This window comes from Protomyctophum bolini (genome assembly GCF_963924005.1).
Source record: "Protomyctophum bolini genome assembly, chromosome: 14".
NCBI lineage: Eukaryota > Metazoa > Chordata > Actinopteri > Myctophiformes > Myctophidae > Protomyctophum > Protomyctophum bolini.
In genome coordinates this window covers 2,514,000-2,529,649 of record NC_137875.1, presented here as the reverse complement: position 1 = coordinate 2,529,649, position 15,650 = coordinate 2,514,000, and the positions used below count along the sequence as shown (strand labels likewise).

The window sequence follows — 15,650 nt, the reverse complement described above, 5'->3', positions numbered from 1 at the left end:
ACCGTCGCGCAGACGGCAGACCGGCAGGCAGGCAGGCAGGCATGGCGCATGGCGGCCATCCCGACATCAGCCACCACATGTATGCACCGCCTCCTCCTCCTCTTCCTCCTCCTCTTCCTCCTCCTCCGTCGTACTCGTGTGCGGGCGACGTCTACCAACAGGACCCGTCGTCAGGAGGAGGAGGAGGAGGAGGGGCGGCTGCGGCCGCAGGGGGCGGGTATCTGTCCGCCTCTGCGGCGTGCGCCGTGGGCGTGGCCTACCACCACGCCCACCACCACCACCACCACCACCACGGCCCGCCGCCGCCCGCCTACGCCGTGGCGGCCTCCAAACCCAGCGACGTGCTGTCCATGCACGTCCCCGTGGACTACGGAGGCTTCTACCAGCAGAGCTGCCACCAGCAGCGGGACGCCATGGTCGCCCCGCCCCCGTCCGTCTTCTCCTCGGAGAGGAAGTCGTCGTCGTCATCGCTACTACCGTACCCGCTAGACGCCATGGGGCGCGCGGCGGCGGCCCCTCCCCCGCCGCCCCTCACCCCTCTGAACACCATCAGGAACTTCACGCTGGGCGCGGCGGTGATGCCCGCCGTGGCGCCCGCCGCCGCGGCCCCCCTCGACTTCCACGCCCACGCCCACCACCACCACCACCACCACAGCCTGCCCCTCAGGCCCATCCTGAGGCCCCGCAAGTACCCCAGCCGGCCCAGCAAGACGCCGGTGGCCGAGCGGCCGTACCCGTGCCCGGCCGAGAGCTGCGACCGGCGCTTCTCGCGCTCCGACGAGCTCAGCCGCCACCTGCGCATCCACACGGGACACAAGCCCTTCCAGTGCCGCGTCTGCATGCGCACGTTCAGCCGCAGCGACCACCTCACCACGCACATCCGCACGCACACGGGCGAGAAGCCCTTCTCCTGCGAGCAGTGCGGCCGGAGGTTCGCCCGGAGCGACGAGCGGCGGCGGCACGCCAAGATCCACCTGCGGCAGAAGGAGAAGAAGTCGTCCTAGAAGCAGCCGCTTATCCGTAGTCGGGTCACGGGGGCAACAGCTCCACCAGAGAGCTCCAGATCGAGACGGTCGGATACACGGTTGCCCAGAACCGCCACAAAATGGCTCTAAACGAGCCCAAGTCCGCTCACCTGTAGAATTCCCAGAATGCCTCAGCCAGAATGCCTCAGCCAATGGATTGCCATGGAAATGCCACCACACCTGCCATTTGATTACTTAATTAACCAGTCCACTTTTCACAGTCAGTTTTGCACTCTTCAGACACAGCTAGACGGACAGATACAGACATCTCCATATATGGGCACAGAAGAGACACAGACAGAAAAGACAGACAGTTTAAAACGGGTGCTATGACAACGGGTATTGCATATACTATAGGTTCACAACTTTCATCGTTCCCACGTAGGCCAGTGGCCGACGGGCACAGGTCTATATTAAGAACAATGCATCATCATTGTTCCCGGCGCGGCCCGGCGCGCAGCTAGCTAGCTAGCTAGCTACGGAACAGAAGAACTAGACAACATGGCTGAATGTGGAAGTGTGAAGACAACATGGCTGAATGTAGAAGTGTGAAGACAACATGGCTGAAGTGTGAAGCAGGGGACATCACCATGCTAGCTTGTGGTGAACAGTCTTGTCAAAATAGCATTTTTTGCCACGGACATACAGTAGAACATGAGCGGACAATAACATTAACAGAAAGAAACACATGAAGAGCTATAAGGTTTGAACGATTATAACGTTATAATGTCTGTAACTCTGATGCCGGGATCGGTTCAGATCATTTTGGTTCTTTAGTCCATGAGCCAGAGCTCCAAAATTGGAACGTTAATTATGAATTGAGTGGAGCAAAACCATACCTTCGCCATGAAACTTATACTTACACAAAGACAATGATTTATTGTATTACAAATCTATGCAAATTAGGCATTAATATAGCCTAGGAAAATATGGAAAAAAATAAAATATGAAAAAGCTACTACTGTGGAAGGGTTATCATATAAACATATATATATAATTTACTTATATTGATCCTATATAAAACCATTTTATATAGGTATGGTTTTGCCCACTCAATTAATAATCAATGTTCCTATTTTTGGAGGTCTGGCTCATGGACTAGAAACTGGATCTGAACTGAACCGGTTCCCAACCGGCTCAGAGAGTGTTCAAATGTACACTCTCTGAGTTAACCCATTCTGGGCGGGAACCCCTTTTGGTGTTTTAACTAAGCATTATTGTGGGTGTGCTAATTTTGAAAAATCGTTTTTTATTTTGACGTCAGGCCTAAATGAGTTAAAGGTGTTCTGTTTGGGAGCCACTAGTAACAGTGGACTCCTATAGGGCCCTTATTTATCAACGTGGTGTACACCCAAAATTGGGTGTATACACCCAATTTTGTGTGTAAACCGCGTTGATAAATAAGGGCCCTAATGTGCCCTAATAGTGTGGTAGTAAATCACTGTCATACATATTCTGAAGAAAAGCTGGAGGCGTGTTGTGTAGAGGGGGGGTCAGTGCTTTGTGCCTCAACAGTCTGTCATTGGTCCATTTGTTCTCAGGGATACTAAATAAAACAAACTAAAAACAGTACAAACCACCAAGTGAGATTGATGGAGGTTGTTTTTTTTTAATTATTATTATACATTTTTATGCCACAATTTTTTCACCCTGCAGTGTCAATTTTCTAATCCTAATCCTGGGCGCTATATACACTCCCTCTGCCAACCTGGGGAGAGCAACGGACATGACCTCATGCTTCCTTCAATGCATGAGGAGTCCAAGCCGCTTCTTTTCACCTGAAAGGGGAGGTTTTCCCTGGTTGGACGTTGTAGCAGCGCGTAGAAGGAACACGTTATTCCAACCAGTTCCGTTCTCCTCCATCAGGCTCCCCGGACTGGTCAAGATTTTAGTTTTAGCTTCGCTGCGATGAAGAGATAGCTGACGTCGTGTCGCTGCAGCTGTCTGGTATAGAAACCTCCTATCTCTCCATGTTTTCACTTCGGGACCGTACCTATGTTCCCTCAGCCCTATGTTCCCTCGGGTCCGCGTCAATATGCCGACGGTCCGATCGACAACCTACCTCAAACCCTCACCCTAACCCTCACCTCCCCCGGGGCAGACACCTAAACCTAACCACCCACCCTCTCCCGACCCCCAGCGCACCTCGGACCAATGCTCCTTCTGAGGGAACATAGGGCTGAGGGAACATAGGTATGACCCCTTCACTTCTTGTGTATTTTCTGTAAATCAACGCGCCCTGCTTCATCACACTACAGCGCCACACGAGGAAGCATCGGAAGTATAGCAGATATCAAAGCGCGAGAAAATATCTCCTGGTCTTTGGATAATAACATGCTTAGAATTTTTATTGAAACAAGAGGAGAGAGAGAGAGAGAGAGAGAGAGAGAGAGAGAGAGAGAGAGAGAGAGAGAGAGAGAGAGAGAGAGAGAGAGAGAGAGAGAGGATTTAGGGAATAGAGGGTATGAACGTGACATCATCATCATCATCATACTAGTTATGGAGGAACGCCTGCTGAGTGGCAAAATAATATTTTCTGGCCTTGACAGCCCCGTACTGTACATATACAAACAGTCGTTCTCAAACACTTTCATGTCAAGGACCACAAAGATTATATGTGTAATTGGCCGCCGACCCCCATCTGAAAATACGTTGCTCCCCCCCAGAAGCAAAGATTTGAGTTAAAAACGTTCGCTCTGAAATAATATATATATATTCAAAGATTTGCACCACATTTTCACGACTTTTCAAAAAAAAATAGCAGACCTGTAGATCTGCTATTTTTCAATTGCTAAAAGTATAACATGATCCTTAAATCACCAAAAGGGGTTCCCGCCCCAAAATGGGTTAAACAACGTTAAACAACATTAAAGTCACTTTGCCATTCACTTTATGAATATGAATACTGTACTCCCTATAAAAAGGCACTGGACTTAATGTACTGGTGGTGTTAAAAACAAGAAAACACAAACTTAAGTGGACATCACTATAAGCTCTGCTATGGGCACAGCAGTACAACGAACTGACCTCTAGGTGGGGCTAAAGAGCTGCTCCATCCATAGCCTCTGTCTGGTCCTTATCTATAGAGGGTATGCATCATCAAACCCAGAAGTTATGCAGGAATGCCTATACTGACTCTGGGTGGCAAAAAACTACTTCCTGGCCTTGACAGCCCAGACATCCAAACAGAAAAGTCCTGTCTGATTGCATTAAACAACATTAAACAACGTTAAACTCACTTTGCATGTTGCTTTGCCACTCAATTTGCCCTCTACCCTCTATTGAACTACCTACCTACTACCATTTCTAGCATTCATCAATCCTACATAATCCTAGTAGTTCCTACATAACTCTAGCAGTGAGTGACCAACGTCCGTCATGATCACATGACTTCATATAGATGTGATGTCACAGGGGTAACAATGCAGAAGTTCAAAAATAGTCACTGTCACCCAGTAAAAAATAATATTACGCCACACACACACGCACACACACACACACACACACACACACACACACACACACACACACACACACACACACACACACACACACACACACACACACACACACACACACACACACACACACACGTTTCTCTTAAACATTTTTGATGAAAAACATGGATGCCAGGAGATTAATTTTGTTACAATGTATAACTTTTCCTCTTCTACCGTGACCAGCAGGTCAGACTAGGGGTCAGAATCAGAATGATTCTGTGTCCAGGTGAGACGTGACCTTTGACACCACCCAGATCGGTGCTTCCAAAACTTTTTTCATGTCAAGGACCCCCAAATTGACACTAATCAGCCCCACGGACCCCCATTTGAAAAGATATGCCCGCCAGGGACCCCCATAAGAGAGGATTTTTACAGCTCTAGCAGTGATTCTCAACCCATGTAATTTCAAAGACCCCCCAGTTTGACATGCATTAGGCTACGGACACCCATTTAATGACATTTCTATCTCTGGGACCCCCGATTTATATTGTAAAATCAATGTTAATTTTAGTGTACATACAAACGGAACCAAATGGACCCGTCAGGGTCCATCTGGTTCCGTTTGTTGTATACACTCTCAGAGTTAGACCGATGAGGGTCCATTTGGTTCAAAACTATCATTTAGCTGGGGACCCCCTGGAACTCCCTCGAGGGGCCCCGGGGCATCACAAGGGCCCCACTTGTGATGCTTTGGTGTGACGCCGTGGTGTGATCTGATCAAGTATAGGGTGTTGATTTATGAAAAATACACAAAACGTTAAAATATGGAGACGAGGTTTCTGCCGGAGACTGAGAGTATATGCATAAAGTGAATGGCAAATTGAGTTTAAAGGACAACTTTAGTTTTTTTCAACCAAGGTTCATGTTTTAGGTTGTAGGAGAAAGTTAAAAGATGAGCTAAATATCAAATAATTTTTACAAAATTTGATATATTTTTTTAATTTGATTATTTACTGTAGTCCTACTAAAGAAATATATACATATTTAGCCCCATGCTCGAATGTCCCCGCCCCCCCTGTCAAAAACAGCTAAAATCACTAAAACAAAGCAAAAAAATGTTTTGAATTAACACTCATCTTTTACTTTCCTAAAACATGAACCTTGGTTGAAAAAAAAAACTAAAGTTGTCCTTTATTAAGGTTGTTTAATGCAATCAGATTTGACTTTTTTGTTTGGATGTATGGACTGAGTCTTTGTGTCACTCAGTAGGCACGCTCCCACATAACTTATACTGCATCATATATATCATATCATAACATATGATTGATTGATTGATTGACGATGACTCGCATGGAAATAGAAACCTTTTGTGCCAACAGTAATTTTATAAGAATGGATATTTTGGAGAAAATAAAAACAACGCTGGTGGTTTAGTTTTGCTATATACGGTACAGGTCTGTTCACATATAAACACCAGCAATGTTGAATGTATAAGAAAATATTAAATAAATTAATCTCAGCTCTGATGTGTCAATTATGATTATTATTATTATGAAAATGAGTCCAAAACAAAAATGAGTCCAACGCTGAAGCTTCTGTTGGATTGATGGAAATCATTGTAATAAATACAAACCTGTATAGAACTGTGATTCTCAACCTTTCTTTTATTTAAAAATAACTTTGTGTTCACATAAATAAACAATTAATATGTCGTTGCTGACGGGCAATTTAACAGGCAGAACAAGGGGAGAACAAGGCTTTAGCTATTTAAAAATAGCAGATCTACAAGCTCATAGCGCGCCACCGAGTGGCGTGCTACGAGCTTGTAGGTCTGCTATTTTTGAATAATCGAAGAACGACTGATTTAAAAAAAAAATCTGATCTCAGGTCAGAATGGGTTAATCAGACCAGTGTGTGTCCAGTGGAAACCTCGTATGAATCTGATCTCAGGTCAGAATGGGTTAATCAGACCAGTGCGTGTCCAGTGGAAACCTCCTATGAATCTGATCTCAGGTCAGAATGGGTTAAAGATATAATCGCTTTAACGATACTAGTCGTCACACAACTATGCTCATAGACTGAAAGGTTTGGTCAGACCAAGGGCCACTCTTACCTGAACTCCTTTGAACTATAACTCCCTGAACTAATTTGCCATTTTTCACTATTTTGAAAAACATTTCCAAATAGCCGATCTACAAGAACGGCTAGTTGGGACTATTTAAAAAAATGTTTTTCAAGATAATAAAATATGGCAAAGAAAGAAGTTTAGGGGAAAAGGGTAAGCAGGCACGCAGAAGTCGGGCCACAAGACCCAAACTGTCATTTTGTGAAACAGATATCTGCATTTAAACATTGAATGTATTACTGGTATTTTATATACTTTTAGGGGGAAGTTCTCGATAAGCCTTTTGGCTTCTAACCTGCACAATATTATTGTCTTTCTTCTGTTTTTTTTTCTTATATTTTTTATCCCACGATTTTGTAACCCATTTTTCACCCCTGTGCCAATCATCTACTGTGATCCTGGGCTCTACACACCCTCCGCCAACCTGGGGAGAGCAACGGACTTAACTCATGCTCCCTTCATGCCCGAGTGTCCAAGTTGCTCCTTTACACCTGACAGGGGGGAGTTTCCCTGGTTGGACGTCATAGCGCGTGGAAGGAACACGTTATTCCAACCAGTTCCTTTCCCCTCCATCAGGCGCCCCGGCTGGCCAGGGGGAGGCAGTTTAGAGACCAGGATTACTGCACCTAAACGGTGTGACGTGAAACAAGGAGTCCTACACACTAGAGCCCTAAATTTGGCTTTTTAACTTCCACTTTGCTTGAAATACATCAGATACATTAGAGTTTAACCCATTTAGACCTGGGAACGATTCTAAAAAAAACCTCATTTTTCTATATCAGTGGTTCCCAATATTTCATGTCAAGGACCCCAACAATAATTATATGTAATTGGCCGCCGACCCCCATCTGAAAATACGTTGTTCCAGGGAGGGACCTCCCAGAAGCAAAGAATCGAGTTAAAAAACATTTGCTGTGAATGAATATATATATTCAAAGATTTGCACCACATTTCCACAGCGTTTTGTCATACATATAGATTGTAGAATCATGCATTCTATTGATAGACTGACCAAATCAAATACCCTTTAATCCATTCCTGTTGCAAGTGATCTCTCTAATAATGCTCAACTTCTACATTCATATAGTAATTATTGTTATATTGCTATATTATTGTTCTGGTGTAAACTAAAGACACAGTGGCGTGCACAGACATTTAGAGGGGCAGGTGCTCAAGTGGAAAAAAAAGGGCACCTTGTGCAGCGTGTGGAACCGGCCTGGTTGCCTTAATAGTGTGAGATTTATACATTTTGAGGCATAAATAATATATTAGAAGCATTTTTTTTTTAAATCAAGAATTGATCAATGTCACCATGGTCCACATACTGTACATTTGTCTTTTTTTCCCTCACTCTACAGTAATATTATAGGATAGAGATTGTAGTTCCAGACTCTATAGTACTATATAGGATAGAGATTGTAGTTCCAGACTCTACAGTACTAGATAGGATAGAGATTGTAGTTCCAGACTCTACAGTACTAGATAGGATAGAGATTGTAGTTCCAGACTCTACAGTAATATTATAGGATAGAGATTGTAGTTCCAGACTCTACAGTACTAGATAGGATAGAGATTGTAGTTCCAGACTCTACAGTACTAGATAGGATAGAGATTGTAGTTCCAGACTCTAACAGTACTATTATAGGATAGAGATTGTAGTTCCAGACTCTATAGTACTAGATAGGATAGAGATTGTAGTTCCAGACTCTATAGTACTAGATAGGATAGAGATTGTAGTTCCAGACTCTATAGTACTATATAGGATAGAGATTGTAGTTCCAGACTCTACAGTACTAGATAGGATAGAGATTGAAGTTCCAGACTCTACAGTACTAGATAGGATAGAGATTGTAGTTCCAGACTCTATAGTACTAGATAGGATAGAGATTGTAGTTCCAGACTCTACAGTACTAGATAGGATAGAGATTGTAGTTCCAGACTCTACAGTACTAGATAGGATAGAGATTGTAGTTCCAGACTCTATAGTACTATAGGATAGAGATTGTAGTCCCAGACTCTATAGTACTATATAGGATAGAGATTGTAGTTCCAGACTCTATAGTACTATTATAGCATAGAGATTGTAGTTCCAGACTCTACAGTACTAGATAGGATAGAGATTGTAGTTCCAGACTCTACAGTACTAGATAGGATAGAGATTGTAGTTCCAGACTCTACAGTACTAGATAGGATAGAGATTGTAGTTCCAGACTCTACAGTACTATTAGCAAGACTACTCGCCCCATTTCTGTTTTCCTCCCAGAAGTTTCCCCAGTGAGGGGTGGGAGAGGCTGGACAGCAGACGGCTGTACTTTGAATTTCTCTAACTATAAACTTTCATGAGAGCAGACAGCCTAAGTATAAATATAATTTAAGTCTGTTATTTATAATTTAAGTCTGTTCACAGAAGTTGTTGTAGGATATGTGGGGATTATCTGACGAGGTACCATTTGAGTGGGCAAAACCTTACATATACTAAATAATACTAAATTGTTTATAGGGTCAATATAAGTAAAATAATATAGCCTTTCCACAGGAGTATCTTTTTATATTTTTCCAAAAAGAATACAAACAGCCAATAGCATATTACAAAGTTATCCCCCTCACTGGTGACAATTCCGGGAGGAAAAACGGGCAAGCACCGGGGCGAGTAGTCCAGTATTCTACTATTATAGCATAGAGATTGTAGTTCCAGTCTCCAGACTCTATAGTACTATATACAGCAGCATAGATATTGTGAAACCTTTGTCTGGCTACGCGAGACTACGACGTCCTTGGGACAGAAAAGAAACGTTGCTCTATTAAAACAAATCACAATATAGAGCTATTTTATTTAACACTTATTTCAAACAAACGCAACAAAAAAAATCACCCCCTTTTTAATTCATCCATTTCAAATGTGACAGTTCACCACGGAACGGAAGCCCCGGTTCATTCATACTCCACAGTATGGAAGTGTCACGTGCCATATATCAATGATCAATAATAATCAATAATCAGACGACCTCTGATCTGCTGTTTCTGGAAGGATTTCAGAATAAACCTCCCGACTAAAGAAGAAAACATGAGATGCCATGCGTGGTCGAAAAGTGGTTTAGATCAGGAAGATTAAATTAAATGACAGTGAATGTTTACAGGGTATGAGCTACCCTCGTGAAAACGGGTGCATGTGTTTGGTGTCGACATGCTGACAGTCCAACAGGCATTAGTCCGACCGACACCGGCCACGCATGTGTCTCAACCAGCCATGCATGTATCTTAACTGACAACGCATGTCAGGAGCTATGGGTTGAGTCTTAACCCGGCCACACATGTGTCTTAAACTGCAACGCATGTTCAGGAGCTAAGGGTTGGGTCTTAACCCGGCAACGCATGTGTCTTAAACTGCAACGCATGTCAGGAGCTATGGGTTGAGTCTTAACCCGGCCACACATGTGTCTTAAACTGCAACGCATGTTCAGGAGCTAAGGGTTGAGTCTTAACCCGGCCACGCATGTGTCTTAAACTGCAACGCATGTCAGGAGCTATGGGTTGAGTCTTAACCCGGCAAAGCAATGTGTCTTAAACTGCAACGCATGTCAGGAGCTAAGGGTTGAGTCTTAACCGGCCACACATGTGTCGGACTGTCGCATGCTAGTCTAGGCCTACGTTGGACCCAACGTATGTGCCGCCATAAAAACACCCCCTCCTCCTCCTCCTCACAACGTCACGTGGGGCCCGGGGTACTGTTCGCTGCCGCACCAGAAGTCGGACGGCTGTGAGATCTCCATGAGCCAGACCTCCTTGTCCTCCCGTTTCTCCTGACCCTCCTCGCTTCCCGCCTGCACAGCGCCGCAGCCGGCCTGCGCCTGCGCCTGCGCAGACGGCGGCGGCGGCAGCACCTTGTAGTAGTGGCAGTCCCGCCCGTCGTCGGGCTCGTAGGGCGGCGCCAGGACGTCCAGGAAGGCGGTGGGCCCGCCCACGGCGTCGATGCGGTGCAGGTTGTTGGCGTGCGGCGAGAGAACGCACGGCGGGCTGTCCTCCGTGTACTCGCCCGCCGAGCGCAGCGCCGACCGCCGCAGGGCGCCGCGCTGGAACAGAGGGGCGGGCGGCGGGGGGGCCGTGGAGGAGGAGGAGGGGGCCGGCGCACCTGGGCAGCGGTGGAAAGCAGTGTTGTTGTTTTTGGCAGCAAATTTTGATTTTAGTTTTAGTCATTTTGTTTATTGTCATTTTGCACTGGAAATTATAACCACGGGCAGCGGTGGCCGAACGGTTTGCGGAGCGGTCTTGATATCGTGAAGGTCGCTTTAGTTCGTATCCACGGACCGGCACGTTAAAATTACCACCGCTGAAGTGCCCTTTGGACAAGGCATTGAACCCCGACCATGAAATGTTCTATGAGCAGGGCCTGGCTGTAAACAAGTTCTTGAGCTTAGTCCAGTTATCCTGGGTAAACAACATGGTACCTTTCCTTTCCTTAGTCCAGTTACCCTGGGTAAACATAGTACCTTTCCTTTTCTTAGTCCAGTTACCCTGGGTAAACATGGTACCTTTCCTTTCCTTAGTCCAGTTACCCTGGGTAAACATAGTACCTTTCCTTTTCTTAGTCCAGTTACCCTGGGTAAACATAGTACCTTTCCTTTTCTTAGTCCAGTTACCCTGGGTAAACATAGTACCTTTCCTTTCCTTAGTCCAGTTACCCTGGGTAAACATGGTACCTTTCCTTTTCTTTCCTTACCCCAAATTCCCCGTGATCAAGGGCATCGTAATTTTAGGGCCTACCCAATATAAAAGCTGACACGTTTCTTCAAGTACATCGTGGAATAGTTCGTTCGGTATATCTCCATATTTTATTCCAACTCGTAGCGACTGGCCAGACTAGTAGAAACCAAACGGGGGAACGACCAAAACAAAGCGAGGCCAAAACAAAAGCCAGAAACCAGAATTTACCATCCGGTCTAGAGTAGACCGCATCACATGGTGTCTGCCGGTCGGACCACTGGTTGAAAACCACTGGATCAGACCATTTTAACTTGTTGTGACGGGCGTCGGGCCGAACCTGGCTGTGCCGCGGTGTCTGTACGGTCAGTACTGACCTTGCGGTGCCGTGCGGTCGGTAGTAGGCATGTAACGATACACTCAACTCACGATACGATACGTATCACGATACGAGGTTCACGATACGATTTTTCACGATATTTTCTACACAATGATTTTCCAGAGAAATTACCTTTTTATTTTTCTTTCATGATTTATCTTCCCCCCCCAAAAAGCTTTTTTCCACAATTTTTATTTAACTACATTGCAAAGATAATTGCCTTCCTTGATGTATTAATGAGCATCAATAACGACCATCACCTGGGCACAGTCACAGACACATAATACAGCCCCCCTCTCCAGGCCTCTACTGTCTCATTATTTCTCTCCAAAATCATGTGAATATGATGGAATATGATTACAGCTGACATTTCTTATCACACACTAGCCCCCCCCCCCCCCCCTAAAAAACAATAAAAACTAAATCGACACATATCGTCGTGGATAATAATATCGATATATATATCGCGATAATATACGATATATATCGTTACATGCCTATAGTCGTCGGTACTGACCTGGCTGTGCCGTTGAGGCGGCGGTGGTGTCGGTGCGGTCGAAGCAGGTGATGCGCGCCGTGCCGTAGACCACGCGCAGCAGGCCGTGCATGCCCGGGTGGTCGTGCAGAGGGATGGACGCCCCGGCGGTCAGGAGGAACACGCCCATGCTGAAGTCCTCCGTCTCACAGATGTGCATGTAGGTGACCGGGGGCGCGCCGTGGAACGGGTGCAGCGCCGAGCCGGACGGACGGCCGTCACCTAGCGTGGGAAAAAAGGGAAAAAGAAGAAAAGGTAAATTAAATGGTGCATTTATATATTAGCGCTTTTATCCAAAGCGCTTTACATAGACTGTTCATTACATTGATTCACACACGCATTCACACACCTTTACATAGACTGTGCATTACATTGATTCATACACGCATTCACACACCTTTACATAGACTGTGCTTTACATTAATTCACACACGCATCCACACACCTTTACATAGACTGTGCTTTACATTAATTCACACACGCATTCACACACCTTTACATAGACTGTGCTTTACATTAATTCACACACGCATCCACACACCTTTACATAGACTGTGCTTTACATTGATTCACACACGCATTCACACACCTTTACATAGACTGTGCATTACATTGATTCACACACGCATCCACACACCTTTACATAGACTGTGCTTTACATTGATTCACACACGCATTCACACACCTTTACATAGACTGTGCATTACATTGATTCACACATGCATTCACACACCTTTACATAGACTGTGCTTTACATTCACATTCACCCATTCACACACACATTCATACACCGATGGCGGAGGAAACCATGCAAGGCACCAACCTGCACGTCGAAAGAGAGCAATTAGGGGGTTCAGATTAAGTCTTGCTCAAGGACACTCCGACACCAACTCTGGGGGAGTCCAGGTTTCGGCTATCCAGCCTTCATCAGTGTTGAAGACACTGATGGAGGCTGGATAGCCGAAACGTTTGTCCGTATTTGTTCAAATATGAAATAAACCATTTGAACTGAAGTCTTGGGTGTGTACAAGTAAACCATCCCCACCACTGCCCCTCTCCTCCTCCTCCTCACCTTTCCTGGGGACCAGGCTCAGGTCCTTGGCCCGGAGCTGGCTCATCAGGGTCCTCAGCTTGCTGTGGTTGTCCAGGAAGGAGGCCCCGTGTCCGGGGCACGGCCCTCTGAAGGTGGCCAGCGCCTGGCGGGCGATCCGCTGCACAATGCACGCCGTCGTCATGCTGCTGGGGTCCCGGTGGAGCATCCCACCCCCACCATCCACCTGCGTACGCACGGAGACAAGAAGCACCACTTTAGCTATTGAGAAATAGCTTGTAGATCTGCTTTTTCTTCTTTTTTTTATCGTGAAAATGTGGCGCAAATCTTTTGAATGTATATTCTTTCATGGCGAACAAGCTATTGAAAAATAGCTTGTAGATCTGCTATTTTTTTGAAAAAATCGTGAAAATGTGTCGCAAATCTTTTGAATGTATATTCTTTCAGAGCGAACGTTTTTTTTGTTTTACTAAAATACTTGCTTCTGAGGGGTTCCAGGCTGGAACTACTGTACATATTTTCAGATGGGGGTCGGCAGCCTGAATTACATATATTTTTGGGGGTCCTTGACATGAAAATGTTTGAGAACCACTGACATAGAAACATAGGGTTTTCCAGAAAACTGTCAGGATTTAGTAGAATCGTCCTCAGGTCAAAAAATGAGTTAAAAGGGTGCGTTCGGAAATCCGCACTGAAGCGCTGGTGTGGTGTGGTGTGTCCTCTTGTCGTTCGTTTACATTCAGTGACACTTGGTGCGTTGTCGTTCGAAAACCTAGTGCACTTGCTGCACCCCGGGTGTGCCGAGTGCCCGCACTGACCGACCCTTCTCAAAGGTCAAAGTCAAAGTCATACGATTTGTCACACACGTTACCGCAGTGAAATGTGTTCTCCGCATTTGACCCATCTCTCTTGTGAGCGGTGAGCTGCAGCCGTGCCGCGCTCGGGAATCATTTGATTAGTAGATTTGTATTATTATTATTATTGTTATGCATTTCTAATAGTCTGTATTAAACTCATATTGCTATCAACATTACAAGTACAAGTATCTATTATAGTAGATACATTATAGAACATTGATATGTTTTGTTTTCTCGTTTTGTGTTTTGTTTTGTTTAGTTGTTTTTGTTCTTTTTTGTCTTGTTCCTGTTAACTGTATATTGTCCTGTCTGTCTTTGTTTTATGTTACGTTTGTTTGTTTTTGTTTTGTTTTCTTGTTTTAAGCAGACACTGTATTGATTTGTTTTAATGACCAAAATAAACAAACTCTACTCTACTCTACTCTACAAATAACAGGACAAAATGCAGTTACAAATACTGGAATAAAATAAATATATATAAAAAAAAAAGGCAATATCATTCTTCACAGATTCTTCTGGTTGTCATAGCTGTAGTGTTTGTACATACCGGTAATGGTAAGGTCTCTAAGTATGACAGTGATAATAAGGATTTAAAAAAAAAAACATTTGGAGAACATTTGTTAGCATGTCAAATGTGACACAATGAACATGAAATGTTGCATGCACGTTTCTGCCCAACCAACCGACAGAGACCTCCACGTTGGGGTTTTACGCACCGGTGTTGTGACGCCTCTTGTCTGGGAGGACTATTCCTGGCTAAACCGTCTAGGATTATCGATTATCACAATCGCACGGATGGATCGGTCGTTGTGGATTCCATAGATAGACGACCCGGTTCTGTGGTTCTGCAGGCTCAGCGGTCCACGTCGTTTCTGTCCACATGATGACCCATTTCTGAGTGAATGTTATGCTATCACGTCCGCACTGTGTCTGAGACGAGACCTCTACGGCAAACGGGCAAAGACACATTACCACAGCCTGAGCCGCGCGCGGTGCCTTGTGGGGATTGTAGTCGATTCCATATTGTAACAGTCTCTTGTGATACAACTCTAAATGAGCAACGCTTAAGATATGAACTGGAATGTACGCTGTGTTATTAACCTCCGTGTTATTGGCAGCGCAGGGGATTATTTGAGTGTTAAATCGAACTGTTTTGTCCCTGTTTTGTGGATGAATTGCACTACAAAGACCAGCATGCATGCGGTGGTGGGGGCCGATCTGACCTGTACCCACGCGGTTACACTTGCTATCCCATGATACAAGTTGGCCTGTGTGTGTGTGTGTGTGTGTGTGTGTGTGTGTGTGTGTGTGTGTGTGTGTGTGTGTGTGTGTGTGTGTGTGTGTGTGTGTGTGTGTGTGTGTGTGTGTGTGACTGTGTGTGTGTGTGTGTGTGTGTGTGTGTGTGTGTGTGTGTGTGTGTGTGTGTGTGTGTGTGTGTGTGCGTGCGTGCCGTGCGTGTGTTGCTGTACAGAGGAAGAAACAGTGTCCTATTTTAGGTTGTGAAGGAAAAAAAGGAAAAAAAGAAGCAGAAATGTCAGCC

The 15,650-nt window shown here is 45.1% G+C and overlaps 1 protein-coding gene across 1 annotated transcript; it reads right to left on the bottom strand.

The window, feature by feature from the left end:
• Positions 1–9,017: 9,017 nt before the first annotated feature.
• Positions 9,018–15,041, bottom strand: LOC308328192 (2-aminoethanethiol dioxygenase-like). Its single transcript, XM_080781928.1, has 4 exons — positions 14,827–15,041; positions 13,275–13,479; positions 12,185–12,424; positions 9,018–10,719 (listed from the first exon to the last, which is right to left on the bottom strand). Exons 2-4 carry the CDS (start codon positions 13,459–13,461, stop codon positions 10,289–10,291), a joined length of 858 nt encoding a protein of 285 aa, XP_080638054.1. The 5' UTR covers positions 13,462–13,479; positions 14,827–15,041; the 3' UTR covers positions 9,018–10,288.
• Between the last annotated feature and the right edge of the window lie 609 nt (positions 15,042–15,650).

Excerpts from the sequence above, each read along its gene's own strand:
- LOC308328192 (XM_080781928.1), bottom strand. The coding sequence starts at position 13,461 with ATGCTCCACCGGGACCCCAGCAGCATGACGACGGCGTGCATTGTGCAG. Across the intron at positions 12,425-13,274 it reads GAGCCTGGTCCCCAGGAAAG|GTGACGGCCGTCCGTCCGGC; the intron begins GTGAGGAGGAGG and ends TTCCCACGCTAG. Across the intron at positions 10,720-12,184 it reads CGCCTCAACGGCACAGCCAG|GTGCGCCGGCCCCCTCCTCC; the intron begins GTCAGTACCGAC and ends ACCGCTGCCCAG.